General features: G+C 35.6%; 2 protein-coding genes across 2 annotated transcripts; one reads left to right on the plus strand and one right to left on the minus strand.

Annotated features, from left to right (window-relative positions):
- Nucleotides 1-1,523: 1,523 nt before the first annotated feature.
- gcdha (glutaryl-CoA dehydrogenase a) lies at nt 1,524-8,729 on the plus strand. The gene is made up of 12 exons (XM_079432236.1): nt 1,524-1,829; nt 2,320-2,435; nt 2,751-2,786; nt 2,883-3,023; nt 3,577-3,639; nt 3,837-4,007; nt 4,279-4,408; nt 6,005-6,221; nt 6,404-6,507; nt 7,457-7,582; nt 7,782-7,942; nt 8,132-8,729. Exons 2-12 carry the CDS (start codon nt 2,333-2,335, stop codon nt 8,203-8,205), a joined length of 1,326 nt encoding a protein of 441 aa, XP_079288362.1. The 5' UTR covers nt 1,524-1,829; nt 2,320-2,332; the 3' UTR covers nt 8,206-8,729.
- Nucleotides 8,730-10,381: 1,652 nt separating this feature from the next.
- Nucleotides 10,382-15,318, minus strand: LOC306879373 (tartrate-resistant acid phosphatase type 5-like). The gene is made up of 6 exons (XM_079432247.1): nt 15,085-15,318; nt 14,254-14,344; nt 13,925-14,124; nt 11,991-12,115; nt 11,473-11,818; nt 10,382-11,392 (listed from the first exon to the last, which is right to left on the minus strand). The coding sequence occupies exons 2-6, from the start codon at nt 14,342-14,344 to the stop codon at nt 11,132-11,134; spliced, it is 1,023 nt and encodes a 340-aa protein (XP_079288373.1). The 5' UTR covers nt 15,085-15,318; the 3' UTR covers nt 10,382-11,131.
- Nucleotides 15,319-16,366: the final 1,048 nt, after the last annotated feature.

The following is a 16,366-nucleotide window of genomic DNA, read 5'->3' on the forward strand; positions in this document are numbered from 1 at the left end:
CGTACAAGAAATCACAATTTTGATTATTCTAGATTATTCACACAATTGATAAAATACTCATTCGTCTCACAATTAACAAGTTTTTTAAATATGAACGTACTCTGCATTCTATATGATAATGATAAATTGTGTCAGAATGCAACATTTGTCTCTAACAAATACTTTTGGCATGAGAAAAAGCGCAAATGCACGCAGTTTGGCGGAATAACAGGACAGTACCTAGAAATACTAATTAAATGAATGTTTTAACAATACTTGCCAAATCGGATACTCTCTGATTATCATGAATAATGCAATAAACAGTATCGAGTTTCACACCAGGTGACAAAGTTGTGCAATTTCTGTTACAAGACCCCTTAAAAAACATTTTAATACCACATTAAAGATTGTATATATAACTACAGAAATAAAAATCTAAGATTATAAAGTTTACATTTTGAGAGCATTTTAAAATTTGATTAAAAAATATATATACATAAAACATGTTTTTGTATTTCCACATGAAACATTATAGGCTAACATAAGTACAACTTTAATATTCATATTAAATCATACTATAACAGAGAAACAAAACACCTACAAGAAATAAATCAAAATTAAATTAAATACATTCATTCAAACAATTCAATCAATTTCATAATTTCTAAGACCTCTGTATACATGGCTAGCTCCTTTTTTAAAGATATCAAACTTGGGTGCTGTTTTCAAAACTTTACATTTGTGAATAAAGTATTTTAATATAAGAACAAGTACACTTTTGTCCTCAAAATGTACTCCAAATTGCACCATGTCCCAAATAATAGACTGTTTTATGTAATTACCTACTTCAGTCCAAAATGAATGAACCATTATAATGAAGACCAACAGTTTCTACATCATTATTACAGAAATGTTACAATCTAGGCTACATTAAATCTTACTCTCAGAAATTCCTTAGCAGGATAAATATCATACATAATTTTAAAATGCACAAACTTGACTAATTGAAAAAGTATGTCGCCCCCAGGTGGGTATAAAAGAACACTATAGTTTGTATCAGAACATTTATTTATGCATGCATGTAGGCTATTTATATATTTATTTACATAATTATAAAAAACGCTCTGATTAATGTGCTGATTAATAAAAACATAATAACAAAATACCCATTTTCAGAAGTTTCAAAAGTAGCCTAATTTGTATTTTAGGTAATGCAATTAAACATCGTCACACACAGACATAGCATAGTTACAAAGACCTATGTCATTCTGTTTCATGCTGTAGATTAAAACCAACTGGATCTTTGCAAAAAACTTATTATGCATCAATTTCATCTAGTTTTGAAATATAGCCACCTGTAATTATGCACGTGCACGACATGAAAATATATTAATAACAGAAATATTAATGAGGACACCGACCCAGCAGTCATTTTATGTTACAACAGAGCAAAGCACTTTCAAAATTCCTCTCCGCGCACACGCCTCTTCTAATCATCCAATCAGAGCGCGCGATGCCGGAAAACGCCTTTGATTTCAGACCTTCCCATCCGCCATTTTGAATGTGGCATGATCAGACAAACTTAATTTAAATTTAAAATTTAAACTGTCAAAATTCAATATTAGCGATTTTTAGTTCATATAATAAGTGGTGCATGTAATTATGTAGTGTTAAATAATTAGTGACGTTTTATAAAGATATTTATTTATGGGAGCTACACAGAGTCAAAGGCATTACGAAACATACCTCACAAAAGATGGAGGATTCGCTGCTCCAGTATTTAACAGCTCTGCTCTGAATATAAATAGTGTTACAGAAGACAGGGAAATCATCTGATCGAGGCGCTGAAGGTAGTGTATTTTAAATACATTTTCCAGTATGACTGCATGGCGAATAGAAAAGCTGTTTATAACTACATGTTTTACATCTCAAATACAAATGATGTGGATTTGGAAATCTGTGTTTGTGTCTGATATGGGTTGCAATTTCGTTGTGTAATTCCAGTTATGTAACATACAGTAGAAAATAACCTTAATAATGGGAAAATAATAACTGACACCTAACTTACAGTAACAACTCACGTTTTGAATGGTATTATAACAGATACAAGTTACAATTGTTAAGAACACTCATAAAATTACATTTGACAGTATTCGTGAAATAATAACATGAGATATAAGCTTCACAAAATATGTTTTGTGAAGCTTACAAAACGTCGAAAAATGGAAAGTAAAAACCACCATACAGGAAGGAATTACCACAGGAAATGAAAGTGACTGTAAAATAAACTTGTGTAAGTAAAAATATTGGTAACGCATATTGTTACATTTATTTTTCCAGGTTTGAATACACCATGGCATTGAGAACAGCTTTATCACGCCTGCTGGTGATCTCCCAGAGATGCTCTCTGATCTCTGTGTCAAGGGCCCAGGGCACTTCAGCACCTGCAGCATACGGTTACATCACTAATTCACCATAACATAACCATAACTTTGAATGGTCATATCAGTCGGGCAAGAAAAGTAGCAAAAAAAACATTTATTTCACTTTTTAAACTAATGACCAGTGGCATAGTTTGGTGATGTGTACATGCATTGAATGATCATCAGTATATTTAAAAAAAATATATATATAATATCTCTAAACTAAACATTGCTTTGGCTTTATACATTAAAACTTGATCAAATTACATCAGAATTTATGCGTTTTCATGTTAAAGCTTGGCAACTAATTGTTCTAATAACCAAATCTCCAATTATCTTGTTTTTCAGAGAGAGATGAGCAAGTGAAAAAAGCAGTAAAAACACGTAAATATATTTGTTTAATATCATCAGATTGTAATGTTCGAATTTGACATCATGTACTGTATTTGAGCTGAAACTAAAAAGCTTTTTGATTTCTAGCTAAGGTGCAGTTTAACTGGCGTGATGCGCTGGATCTGGAAGGACAGCTCACAGAGGAGGAGATCATGATCAGAGACAGTTTCCGCACATACTGCCAGGAGAAGCTAATGCCCCGTATCCTCATGGCCAACAGGAATGAACGTAAGTGGAACAGCTAGTCACATCTGATGTGTTAGAACGGGGGTCAGCAACCTTCATGCATGATTAAAGCGATAGTTCGCCCATAAATGAAATTTCTCACCCTCACTTGTTCCTAACCTGTAAATGTAACCCAACCTAAATGTAAATGTAAATGTAAAATGTAACCTGTTTGAGTTTTTTTTTGTTGTTGTTGATCACAAAAGGTATTTTGAAGAACGTTGGTAACCAAACAGTTGATGGTAGCCATTGACTTCCATAGTAATTTCTTCCATACTATGGAAATCGATGGCTACCAGCAATTGTTCATTTACCAGCATTCTTCAAAATATCTTTTCGAGATCTCAACAGAAGAAAGAAATTCATGCAAGTTTGGAACAACGTGAGGGTGGGTAAATGATAACAACTTAGATTTGTGGGTGAACTAACACTTTAATTCTTACCACAGGTCTTAAATCATTTAATTTAATTGTATTTTTTTATTTGAATCAAATTTGAAAATTACTAAAAGTTTGTTGGCCCCTATAAATTGAGATCTGTGGCTCTGAATTTTCAGATTTCCATCGGGAGATTGTAAATGAAATGGGAGAGCTTGGTGTCCTTGGGCCTACGATTCAAGGTAAACTCAGACTTTAAAATGGCTGCCATTGAGACTGTACAAGAATCATCCTCCTGAAAGTGAAAATATATACAAACCACAGCCTCGTTTAACATCAAATCTTATATGTACAGCTTCAAAGTGACTCTGATTCTGTTGTCCATGACACTGATGTGTAATGTACATTGTCTGATATTTTTGGACCTTTTGTGTTGAAGGATATGGCTGCGCGGGCACTAGTTACGTGGCATACGGTCTGATCGCCAGGGAGGTGGAGAGAGTGGACAGTGGCTACCGTTCAGTTATGAGTGTCCAGTCCTCACTAGTCATGCACCCTATCAACGCATATGGAACAGAAGCACAGAAGCAGAAATACCTGCCTAAACTGGGTTAGTCAACTGCCTAAACTGCATGATGTCAGTGCACTGAACTGCTGTAAAAATATTGACATACCTCAAAGTCCCATGGAAAATCTGTCATTTTAATATTAATATCAGACTATTTGAAAAATATTCATTTATACATTCCACTAGTTGGCTAGGAAAATGATGAATTTGGCAAATCCCAATTATTCAGTATTTACAAATAACTAGGAAGTTCATTAAAACTGTCCCCACATTCATTAATTGCCCCATATTATGTGTGTTTCATTCTTTCCAGCTCGTGGAGAGATTCTGGGCTGTTTTGGACTTACAGAACCAAACCATGGGAGTGATCCTAGTGGCATGGAGACCAAAGCCAAATACAACCCCTCCAGCAGGACATATACCATCAGTGGGGCAAAAACATGGTTAGTGATCCTGAATAGCTCACATAGTTGGACTCTCAATAATTAATGTATAATGTCAAAAATAGGCTTGACATTAAAAAGAGCTTTTCGACAGGAACAAATACGTGTCACAGAATTGAATTTGTGTTATCAAGTCAGCAAAGTAATATACATTATATTTTTTATTAATATGTTGAAATTATGTTTTCCGTTTTCATTAAGTTTTAGTAATTTGGTTGTGTCATTCTTATTAGTTTAATATGTCTATATAGTTGTCATACATTTTTATTTCAGTTTTAGTTTTAAATGTTTTAGTACTTCAAGCTCAAAAATTGTTCCGAAACAGGTTTAAAATTAGTACCAGCTAGCTAAAGAAATTAATTACAGATGTAATTACATATAGGTATGTTTAAAAATAGAAGTACAATGTAAGACCATGTGCGTACACAATAAGTGCATTGTATCAAATTATGAATTTAAATGTCAGTACATATTAGTTAAGGCCACCTAATATAATGTGGGTTTGAGATATCATCTGAGGGCCCTGTACCTACGTCCATATTTAGATTTTGTAACTTCACCCTCTACGGGGTGTTTGTCCCTGGCTGGTTTAGGAGGACACTGAAATCTGCTGACCATCTGTTTACTTAAGTATACAACATGAATCTGGCTTGACGTCAGAGCTGTTTCTGTCTGAGCAGATTTTAAATTTACAGTTACATTGAATAATTTAGCAAATACTTTATCTAAAGCCACAGTAGTACCGCAGTGTGCACAAAAAAAAAAAAAAATTAAGCTGAAACAATAAAACAAACTATCCTGAAAAAGTGAAACAACTGTGTAATTAATTTTAAGTATATTTTTAAATTGTTCTAATAAAAAAAAACTGCTTTTAGATTGTTTAAAAAAAAATCTCTCCCCATAGAAACTATCAAAAGTAATTTTAATTAGTATTTTCACTTGACACATTTCACTTGTGTTAATGTGCAGAACACATGCTCCCTTTACTGACTTCAGAAATGATTGTGGGTTTTGTATTGTTTGTATGTATGTATTTGTTTATTATTTATTTATTTTGTTACCACATAACAAAATATGATATATTTTAAAAAGACATCACAATAAATATAAGGTCTTTTAAAGTTGTGCTCAGTAATTTTTAAGTAAACCACAGAAATGTTTTTTATTTGATCTAATTGAACTTTTTTGATTTGGTGAATTATTATTTTTCATCCACCAAAAAAGGTTATATTGGCCTATATTAAGTAACGTTTTGGCTTATGTCTAAGGATAATATAATAAGCATCAAATAAATAATATTTTTAGTTTGTTTGAATGTTTTTGTCTTTGGGAAAGGCAATATATTTGATTAATATAACATCAATGTTTGACTAAACCAAAAACGAATACATTGTGTTGTAACAGATTAGAGTTTTAGTTTTTTTACTTAGTCTAAAGTATCATGATTTTGGCAAGAACTAAACTAAATTGCAAGCACAAATTAGAACTAAAATCACAGCTATAATAACCCTGGGTTATACACATCAATCTTGAACACACAGCACAGATGAGTTATGATAAGTGCTTACACAAACACTTTTTTTTTTCTGTGAGCAGGATCACCAACTCCCCATACGCTGATATCTGTGTGGTGTGGGCCAAATGTGAGGATGGCAGAGTGAGAGGATTTATCCTGGAGAGAGGAATGGATGGCCTGAGCACCCCAAAGATAGAGGGCAAGTTCTCCCTCAGGGCCTCGGCCACCGGGATGATCCTAATGGACGAGGTTGAAGTGCCAGAGGAAAACCTGCTGCCTCATGTGTCTGGCCTTGCTGTGAGTATGTTTGTCACTGTCATTAATGGTGTGTACTAATGAAGGCATCCATCACTAGTACTCCTGACAACTGCCTAAAACTCATACCAGCCCAGATGACTGATAGAATCACTGAAATTACAAGCGGAAATATAGTAACATGGTCACTCTTTAGACATTTAATTTAACGTTGATTTCTGTAGGGTCCCTTTGGCTGCCTGAATAACGCCCGTTATGGCATCGCGTGGGGTGCTCTGGGTGCTGCAGAATTCTGTTTCCACGCTGCCCGCCAGTACACCCTGGACAGGTGAGCGGTTTAGCATCAGGTTATCAGTTTAACATTTAACATGCATATATTAGTACTAGTTGTTTTGTGTGTGTGTGTGTGTGTATGTGTAAGGAAAAAAAACATTTTGGGTATTTTAACTAGTCACCAATTGATGACCTTTTTTGCATTTAATTTTAATAGTCCTGAAGTTATTTAGACAAATAAGTTAGACAAATTAATAAAAAATATTCCATTTATGCATAATAATTAATCTGCCTAATAAAAATTGACAGTGACAAGCATGTCATATAGGACTAGGTGATGTAACAACATTTGTATCTCAATATTTTTCCAAGTTTTGATGATATTCCATATAGGGTGTCACTGAGATACTATTATAGTTTTTATTCATGTTTTGGATTAGTTTTAATTTTTCTCTGTTTTAATTTTAATTTTAAAGTTTTAGTAATTTTGTTGTTTTTGTAAAAAAAAAAAAAAAATGCCTAGATAGTTTTCATTCATTTTTATTTCAGTTTTAGTTATTTTTGTTTTATTTTATTTCAAGTGACAAAATGTTTTATGGTTTTAGTTAACTATAACAACACTGAAACTATAAAGCTCCACTTTTTTCCCTCCCACCAAAGACTTAATTTGAATAGAACATTTATTATAAAGTACAAACAAATAGTTTACTCCAAAATAAACACAACAAATAATAATAAAGACAAAGTGACCACTTACTGCTTTTTAGTAAAGTAACACAAGTCACATTTAAAAATCTAAATAAAATATGAAATGTAAAATATATGAAAAGTGTCATTACAGTGATTACAATACTGAGTACAGTGCTATTATTAATGAACTACTTGCGATAGGGTTAGGTTTTGGTTTAGGGTTAGTTGCTTTTAATCATGCATTATTTACTGTTATTAAGTACATGTAACATGTGATTGTTACATTTAATTTTGCAATTGATTTTACCATGTAGAATTCAGTTTGGAGTCCCTCTGGCCAGAAACCAGCTGATACAGAAGAAGATGGCAGATATGCTGACAGAGATTACAATCGGCCTGCAGTCCTGTTTACAGCTGGGCAGACTCATTGACCAAAAGAAGTGAGTCGTTAACAAAGTTTTTCTCAGTTTTAGGTATTAGTTTAAGGTGTTTATGCAAAACATTTGGAGGAGTTCAGAGCTCACAGAAACGTTATTATTACAATCTAATACCCATGAGCCTTGTCAGATCAAACCCCAGCTGCCTCATTACCAAAGAATCCTGTAGCTCATTGAATTTGTTAATACATTTCTCCGAAAGATACACACCAGAGATGATCTCCATGCTGAAAAGGAACTCATGTGGGAAAGCCCTGGACATCGCCAGGCAGGCCAGAGACATGCTGGGAGGAAACGGCATAGCAGACGAATACCACATCATACGTCATGTCATGAACCTAGAGGCCGTCAACACATATGAAGGTACAAGGAGGAAAAAATGTTTGTTTCATTTTACATGCAAACTGTAGCCAGCAGAGGTCAGTACAGACTTTATATGCAGTGCGCTAAGGCAGTGATAATTAATCATTCTTGTTTAAACACTGATGTAGAGATTTTCAGTTTAATCTGAACCATACAAAAAGCTTAAAATCATTTTCTTCCTTTTCACAGGCACTCATGACATCCATGCTTTGATCTTGGGCAGAGCCATCACTGGACTCCAGTCTTTTACTGTTGGAAATTAAACCCATTTTTCTCTCGGAATGTGGGTATAATGGACTTTTTCTGCAATGAGGGAAATACTTTATCAACATCCATCCATTCATGTCTCTTGTATGCTCTCAAATCCTTCGGTTAGTAATGGGTCCAAACTCACTAAAGTCTGCTTGTACAAATCTTCAATGGGATCTTCTCTCTAGGGTACTGGATTGACATGAATTAAAATGTCAAGTTACAAAGACAGTTGCATTAAGAAACAATTTTATCTTGTGATAAAATTAATTCATTGAAAGTCACTGATGCACAATAATCACTTAAAACTTAATGATGAAAGATAATTCATTTTAGTGGTTTCAAATTGCTGTTAAAAACAGGTTTTTAGTCAAGGATGCCAGGGATGCTGCTTGCACTTTAGATTGACCCGCTGATCATTGGCAATGATACATTTTGTGGTATTCATTGAGTCCTGAAAACAAATGGAACATCGGTATCTTGTGAATCTGTGCATTCATTCTGAATAAAATCTCATTTGTTTGTTTTTGAGTGTTTTATATGCATCTGTGGTTATGTTACTGAACAGTTAAACATTTATAGTTTTTGTAACGATGTACATTTTAATAATGTTTTGGGAAATGTTGCTTGACATCAGACAGTATTTATCAAACAATATTTAATAACCAATAATTCTATATTAAGCTGTAGTATTTACCAAATCATTAGGGAAAAAAAGAAATGTATATTGACTACCCAGACTCTCAGCATAAATACATTTCCTCTAATACTCTTTTTAATAATCCTGCATTTAGTTTATAGTATTTACTAGGGTGATTATAGCTAAATTAAAAATAATATACAAATATTTCTCATTTTTTTTTTAGTCTAAGTTGTGCTAAAATAAAAAAATAAGTAATAAAAACTACAACAACATACTAAAAAAATAATGAAAATGACTTGAACACAACAAAATGACTAAAACGTGAACTTAAACGAACCTCTTAAGACCCTGCAGCCTCATGAGGACATTATATTTGCTATACATGCCACAGTTTTAAGTCCGGATGTCCTGTACAGAGCACATTCAGGGCTTTTCAGCGTTTCACCATGACCACTCCCTCTCCTTGGTCTTCAAAAATGTCTGAAATTAATTTATTGGCACTGTTCTGGAAATATGATAATATTTTGTAATTATCATTTAAATCAAATTTTTTAAATTGTGTGTCATACATCAGAATCTCAGGAAAATGTTATGGGGTTTCAAATCAAAACATGACTTTCTGTTACGAAACAGGACGTTGATTTCACACCGGGACTAAAAGAATGTTTATTGTTTTTGGAGAGGAATATAATAGAGGAATTAAATGTAACATAAGTGGGGGTTGGTGATAATTCTAAAGCAATATAATGGTTTGGGCACTGTAAATAGAACAAATAAACCTATTAGATACCGGCAGGCAAGAAATCTCGCTGCAGGTAGGTAGAGAAGGCTTAGTATTACACGAATACTAGATATCCACATAAAACTGCAAACTGTCCTGGTTGTCTGCCACACTTCAAGGCAGTAATGGCAGTTTGGTATAACCAAGAACAAAAAGCTATACATTTTGAAAAGTGAAAAGTACGCAACATAGACATCATGAATGTTTTAAGAGTCAAATGGGAAGATCTGACATAGTTTGGAAAACAAATTTAGTTTTACAAAAAAAAAAAAAAATGTAAAAATGTCATTTTTTTGGTCTGGATGCAGATTGTAGGAGTGGAAACATACCTTATGCACCAAAACTGTGTTTCTTTCATACCCCTTGCAAGGCTTTACATAATTGTAAAAGCAAAATTAAAAGTAGCCCCTGCACACAGTAAGATTTGCTAGCTGTTAAATCAGGGATTAGGACATTTAGATTAGACCAGATTGAATTGAGGACAGAGACACAGCATGTGCAGAAAGGATTAGAGCCTGCATCCTGACTGCCAAGGATATTATGTGATGGCTGGGATTCATCAGATTAAATCATGTTTACATTCACACCATTCTTTAAGCACCATTACACTGTTAAATCTCTACATCTGTTAGGGCTAAATTGTAGTTTGAGAAGTTCTGGGTTTCAAACATCTACGCACACAACACAAATTAATATTGCAGATGTGTGAAAACAGCACGGTTTATTGAATAAAACCAAACCAATAATGAAATCCAAAATAAAGGTTGACTTGATCAACAGGTTTATTTTAATTTAGTCTGGCTCAATGGTGAAAGTACAGCATTACATTTGTTAATATTTAATAAAAGGGAAGAGGATTGGTCACGGAAGACCATTAATGCGGTCAACATCTGTCCAGCTCTAGTTCTGTCTGGCTCATGCTATAGGAACATTGGGTCAAGGATGGTGTCAAATACAGTCAAGTCAGTTAGGACTGGCAATTGCCCAACTTTGTGGGAGAAATGAGAAGCAGGTTGTGTGACAAACTATTTGCGCATTAAAGTCTAACAAAAAATGCCCCATTTTAGTCCACCGCAGTATTAGTTACCCCATGTTTAAAGCACATCAGAAGGCATCTTGTGTCAGTGTAAAGGAATCAAACTATTTTTCAAGTTGACGTTAATGTACTCCAGTTTGGTTTGTTGGACAAACGGCGAATTCAGCGTCATGACTGGTCAAAGTCAAAGACTCCCTGCAAAGGGTCAATCGTTGCAACAAGCATCAGAAGTCCAGTTGCGAACCGCTGAGAAGCAGACTTAACAGACCACAAGAGTGGTTTAAAAGGAGTTCTTTAATGATCATTTAACACTTACAGGTTCAACATAGCGTACCAAACATTTATTGGTTAAACAATTTAAAAACAAGGTCTAATCTATAAATATTTAAGGATTTAAAGAGCGCTTTTCTCCAATCTTGAACACATCTCTAAAAGACCTGGGTCAACTTCCCAAAATCACATTAAAACTGGATAAGAACTTCAAACATAGTCATCCACTCTGGAAAGATGGTTACGCTTTTTAAGAACAGCCCTGTAAAGAGAGGTTCCTCTAGCCTGTATAAAAGTAACGGTCATCTCTTTCTTGTTAACCTCCACATGGGCAAAACCACCCAAGGAGCTGGCATCACCATTGAAAAACTTCAGGTAGCCTCGAGGAACCCGGTTGCGGTGCCGTACATTGGGATCCATAAAGTTACCAGCTCCACTGACCACATAACCGATACCAGACTCCTTGATGTACTGAAAAACGGCAAAGAGGAAAAAAGATCAAATACAAAATCAACCCAAACTGAACCTTATCAAAAGGCTTGAAGACCTACTTGTAGATTGTGATCATGGCCACACAGGTAAGCAGTGGCCTTATACTTCTTAAGCAGTGGTCTCAAATTCTTCAGCAGACAGTCGGTTGGCCCATGCTCTGATATGGACCATACTGGATAATGGCCAGCCACCAGGAGATAATCAGCTTTAGACTCTGCCAAGCGTTGCTGAAGCCATAGCAGCTGTTTGTTGACCTGAACACCACTCCAGGGAGCTTTGGGCTGCTGGTCAAGGAAGTCATCAGAGTTTCCACACAGCAACACCGTGTCCAGCATGATGATGGTCAGAGTGCTGTCCGTTCGAGGAACGCGGAAGTTCAGCTCATAATAATAGTAGGGGAAGTTCCTTAAAGATGGAAATAAATGTTAAAAACAGCCTTTTTGGAAAAGAACAGGGCATCTGCCAAGTCCACACACTGGGAAAAGCTGCACTGACAGAATCACATTGCAAATGAGTTTAAGAACCAGGAAACCAAACTCAATTAGACATGGAGGCCTAGACACATTGGCTTACATACCATCTCTTTGACTTCTGGCTGTACTCAATTTGAGCAAGGACGTTTCCTGCATGGTCGTGATTGCCAGCAATGACATACCACGGAATATTGAGAGAATCCTGAGTGTAGACGTCTTCAAACGTGACCTACAAAGAGAATGACAGGACCACGGCCTACATTAGGTGAAAGGGACTAGTTTAGGGGTGTCCAACCCAGTTTCTAGACTGCCACTGCGTCCTGAAGAGTTTAGCGCCAACTCTGATTACTTTGGCTCAGGTGTTTAATTAAAGTCTTACAAAACACTTTCAGGCAAGTGTTTTGGAGCTGGTTGAAACTAAACTCTGCAGAATACTGGCCCTCATGGAGCGGTTTCATTAAACTACCAAATAAGCCAGGCTTATTTCAGTAACTGACATTTTCACTTGATTTGGTTTCCCGAAAAGCAAAATGACTATAGCTCAAGCTCAGTCACTGTGGCAACTTATGCTGAGAAACTAACCCGATCTAGAGCAGGCTAACTGTCAGGCTAAGCTAAGCTCCTCGAACCCGGACCAATAGGAACACATTGATATTACCACTGACTCTCACAATCAATAAGCTGACTTGAGTATGTTCTGTATACTTTATTTTTGGACTAATAATAATAATAATAATAATAAATAAAGGCTATAACCAACTGTATTGTGCCCAAAATGTAAGCTAATGACTTTAAGATAAAACATTTTAACAGTTGCTGTCCATCTTGCGCATTCAGTTGATCAGCGATTTCTAGCCATGCAGACTTTCACTCTGATTGAGACAGCTGTACCTTTTGTGGTTATTAGAACATTAAAATATAACCTAAAATTGCCATTTAAAGCATAAAAAAAAAAACTACATTTTAACTGATAAGAGGAACACATTTAACTCATTTGAGCGTGTATGGAAGTATTAGCCAGCTTACATTTGACTTACAGTTAATGCGATCATATAAACACTTACAAGACACAGTGTATGAACTAAATCTGCACAGTTCAGCTGAATGGGAGTTTACTTGGGCTGCATTCTTTGCACAAAATTAACAAACTGTAAACTGAAACAAAATAACCGGAACACTAACAATGATAGAGCTTGTGGTGTCGGTCAATCAGATCCGCTCTAGGCCACTGATCTATGCGCGTGACGTTCTCTTTTAGAATTATCATAGAAGTGTTCCTCTGAATTGCTTTTTAAACTGGTTCATTAAAACTATGCAAAAGAACGAATCATGAAAATAATCAGACTTCTAAATCACTTTTAGCGAGCATGAGGCGAAAGGTGCTTCTCAAACGGAAGGCTGCATCCTAAAAATCAGATGATCTCAGTACAGACTCGTTTTCTTTAGTTTCGTGAAATTAAATGTCCAGCCTTCGTAGGATGCAACCTTTGAGAGGCTTTGATAGATAAGCTTTGTTGAACTGAAAAAAGGCTCTGAATGAGTCGAATCCCCTGATGGAATCGATTCCCAGCCCTATCGCCCACTCCTGACAGCAAAACGGATTTGCTTGGCTTTCTAACATTTACAGATGAAAAATATACCCTTGACGTGTCAGTTAAACAGCACAAATATTCACTGTTTGCCATGGTGGATTGATTTGATCCATGATCAACACAAGGACTGCTTAAGAACAAGAGTGCATATCAAACTACCTTGACTCATTGAACCTGGATCGAATTGGTGAGACTGCGTCAACTTAAATAGTCGTTTATGAAACGGCTTTGGTCCCGATTGACTGGTTAGGTTATTTCAAGTCAGGTTTTAGACTTTAATCCTCACTTTTCTTAGAGTCTTTTATGAAACAGCTAGGACTGGACCCTTAGAATAGACAACACAGCTTCCATAAACTCTTCTACACCATCCATCCAAAACAATTAAGTAAAATGGGTAAAATCCTTCATTTATAAGACTGAAGGGATCTAAATTCCAGAAACCAAACCTGGAATCTAGGGTCATTGACATCAGTGACACCCTTATAGTAGAAGTTGTCACCAAGTGCTAAAATGAAGTCTGCACCCATCTGAGAAGCAGTTTTGGCCATCATGCGGGCAGTGGCCTTCTCTATAGGGGTAATATAAGGAGGATGGGGCAGACCACCCCAGTCCCCCAAAACCAGGAATCTGATGGAGGACTTGTTACCTGATGAAGGCAATCAGAGAGCAGATATATTAAGCACTCAAAAAGGTAACAAACAGCCATCATTAATATTGATGTTTAGAACAACTGATAAGTGTTTCCAGTATCTAACACATATCAATGCCAACTCACTTCCTTTGGTTTCCAGGTCAATGAATGAGGATTGGTAGCAGAGGACCCCAGGAAGAGCAGTTAAAAACACCAGCATTAGTGGTGACGCCATCTGCACAAAAAGACCAAAACCAACACAAATAGTTAACAATTCGCTTCTCTCACAAACATAAAACCAAAAAGAACTGAAGCATCAAATTCAAGCAATCTCACAAAACACTGAATACACCTGCCCCAACAGCTTTTGCTCTTTGAAAGTCCTCTCTCTACACCTCACAACCATCTACAGCTTTGGTGCTATCTTTATATCATTCTGATCATCAATAAGCCATGCCTTGATTTCAGTAACAGCTGATTTCTTTTACCCCATTAACCAGCTTGACCAATGGGATGGTATAAAAACTGCAGTGGAATTCTGCATAGCACACTAACATACTACTCGTACTATTTCTGCCATATCTGTAGTGTGCTAACACTAGCTTTCTTTTTTCTATATTCTATCTACTCATTTTCTTTAAAAAACAGAAACAAAAAACTTTTTATGTGTACTGCTTGTAATAGCACTTGCATGTTGTGTGCTTTTGTTGGTTTTGATTGCTTCTAATGTCCTCATTTGTAAGTCGCTTTGGATAAAAGCGTCTGCTAAATGAATAAATAATAATAATATGCTAGTATGCATACATAGACACATATACATACACAATTTCCCAATGATAGCAATAGTTTTAAAGTGGCATATTGATGGTATAATTCATCAGAAAAAGAGGAAGCGTATCAAAAACCCTATCACTGAGAAACTGTGGTTATTAAACTGTGACATTATAATTATATAGAGCAGGAAAAAAGACTCACAATGAATGAGTGGCTTAGTCCTTGTAGTCTCCTTGTGTGAGTGATTCCTCCTCTGGATGCTGTTTCCTCTCATCCACTATATATTAGGTCCCATACAGGGATGGGTGTGCGGTTCTGTGTGCATGTGGCCAAAGCATGTTCCTACTGACTCAATGACACAGATGCATGTGACCAAGTGCATTTGTTTCAAACACTCCTAGTTAGACTAACGTTCCACCTTTTTACTTCTCTTCTGTTCTGCCTCTTCAAATTTGCTCTTTTGTACATTGCCTATTTGTGTATTTCTATTTATATATTATTCTTTTATTATCTGTGTCCTGTCCTGTTTCTGTCTCTCTGTTGCACTGTGGAGCTTCTGTCACTATAATTCCTCGTATGTGTAAAGCTCATTCTGAATCTGATATGCTGTTAAATCACATCAAATGATAGATGTATTAACATTTCAGTCATTAAGAAATCAGGTTTGTGACTTTTAATTCATGTCAATGTTGAGGCTTGAGAAAACAGAGCATCAGTGAGGTCTGGCACAGATGTTTGGTCGGGGTTCAAATTCACGCTAAAGGTGATCTCTGACCTGCACAAAACCTGAACCCCACTGAAGTTACTCCATGACAGACTCAGTAAATCATTTTTGTATGGATTCTGCTTTGCGCACGGAAGCATTGTGGTGCTGGAATAGAACAGAGCCCTCCCCAAAGTGCTGCCACAAAGCTGAAAGCACAGAATTCTCTAGAATGTCATTTTATGCCAAAGCAATAATAACAGTCCTCAGAAATTACTGATGATCGGATGATTAGAAAGGGGTATATTTTTCTTGGTCAGAGCATCTCAGAGTAAAAAATAAAAAAGAGTGACTGACTGCCACATTGTGAATTTTAAAGCTCTTCTCACAGCTAACTTTTATTTTTTATATATGCGTTTTTGAATATCCAAAATATTAGGCTTTTATGGGTCATATGGTATGATATAGTGAGAATATTGAGCTCATACTTGAAGAAAAAACCCCCTCAAATTTATTCAAAGGCCCAAAATAAAAGATATATATATACAATTTTGTGCAATTGCCGATATTTATATGGATAAAACGAAAAGCTTATACTAATGTAAATCCATGAGATCTTTATAACAGTTTAACAGACTACTTACACAAACTGCTCATAAATATCAGTTGTCAATCTATATCTACCAGTAATGTCTTTGTAATATATTAAAATGCTTAGTTTTGTGATCAAAGCTCTGTAGTTTTTGTGGTACAAAACAAATAATGCAATGCAGGACAATG

Source organism: Barbus barbus (assembly GCF_936440315.1).
Source record: "Barbus barbus genome assembly, chromosome: 13".
Classification (NCBI taxonomy): Eukaryota; Metazoa; Chordata; class Actinopteri; order Cypriniformes; family Cyprinidae; genus Barbus; species Barbus barbus.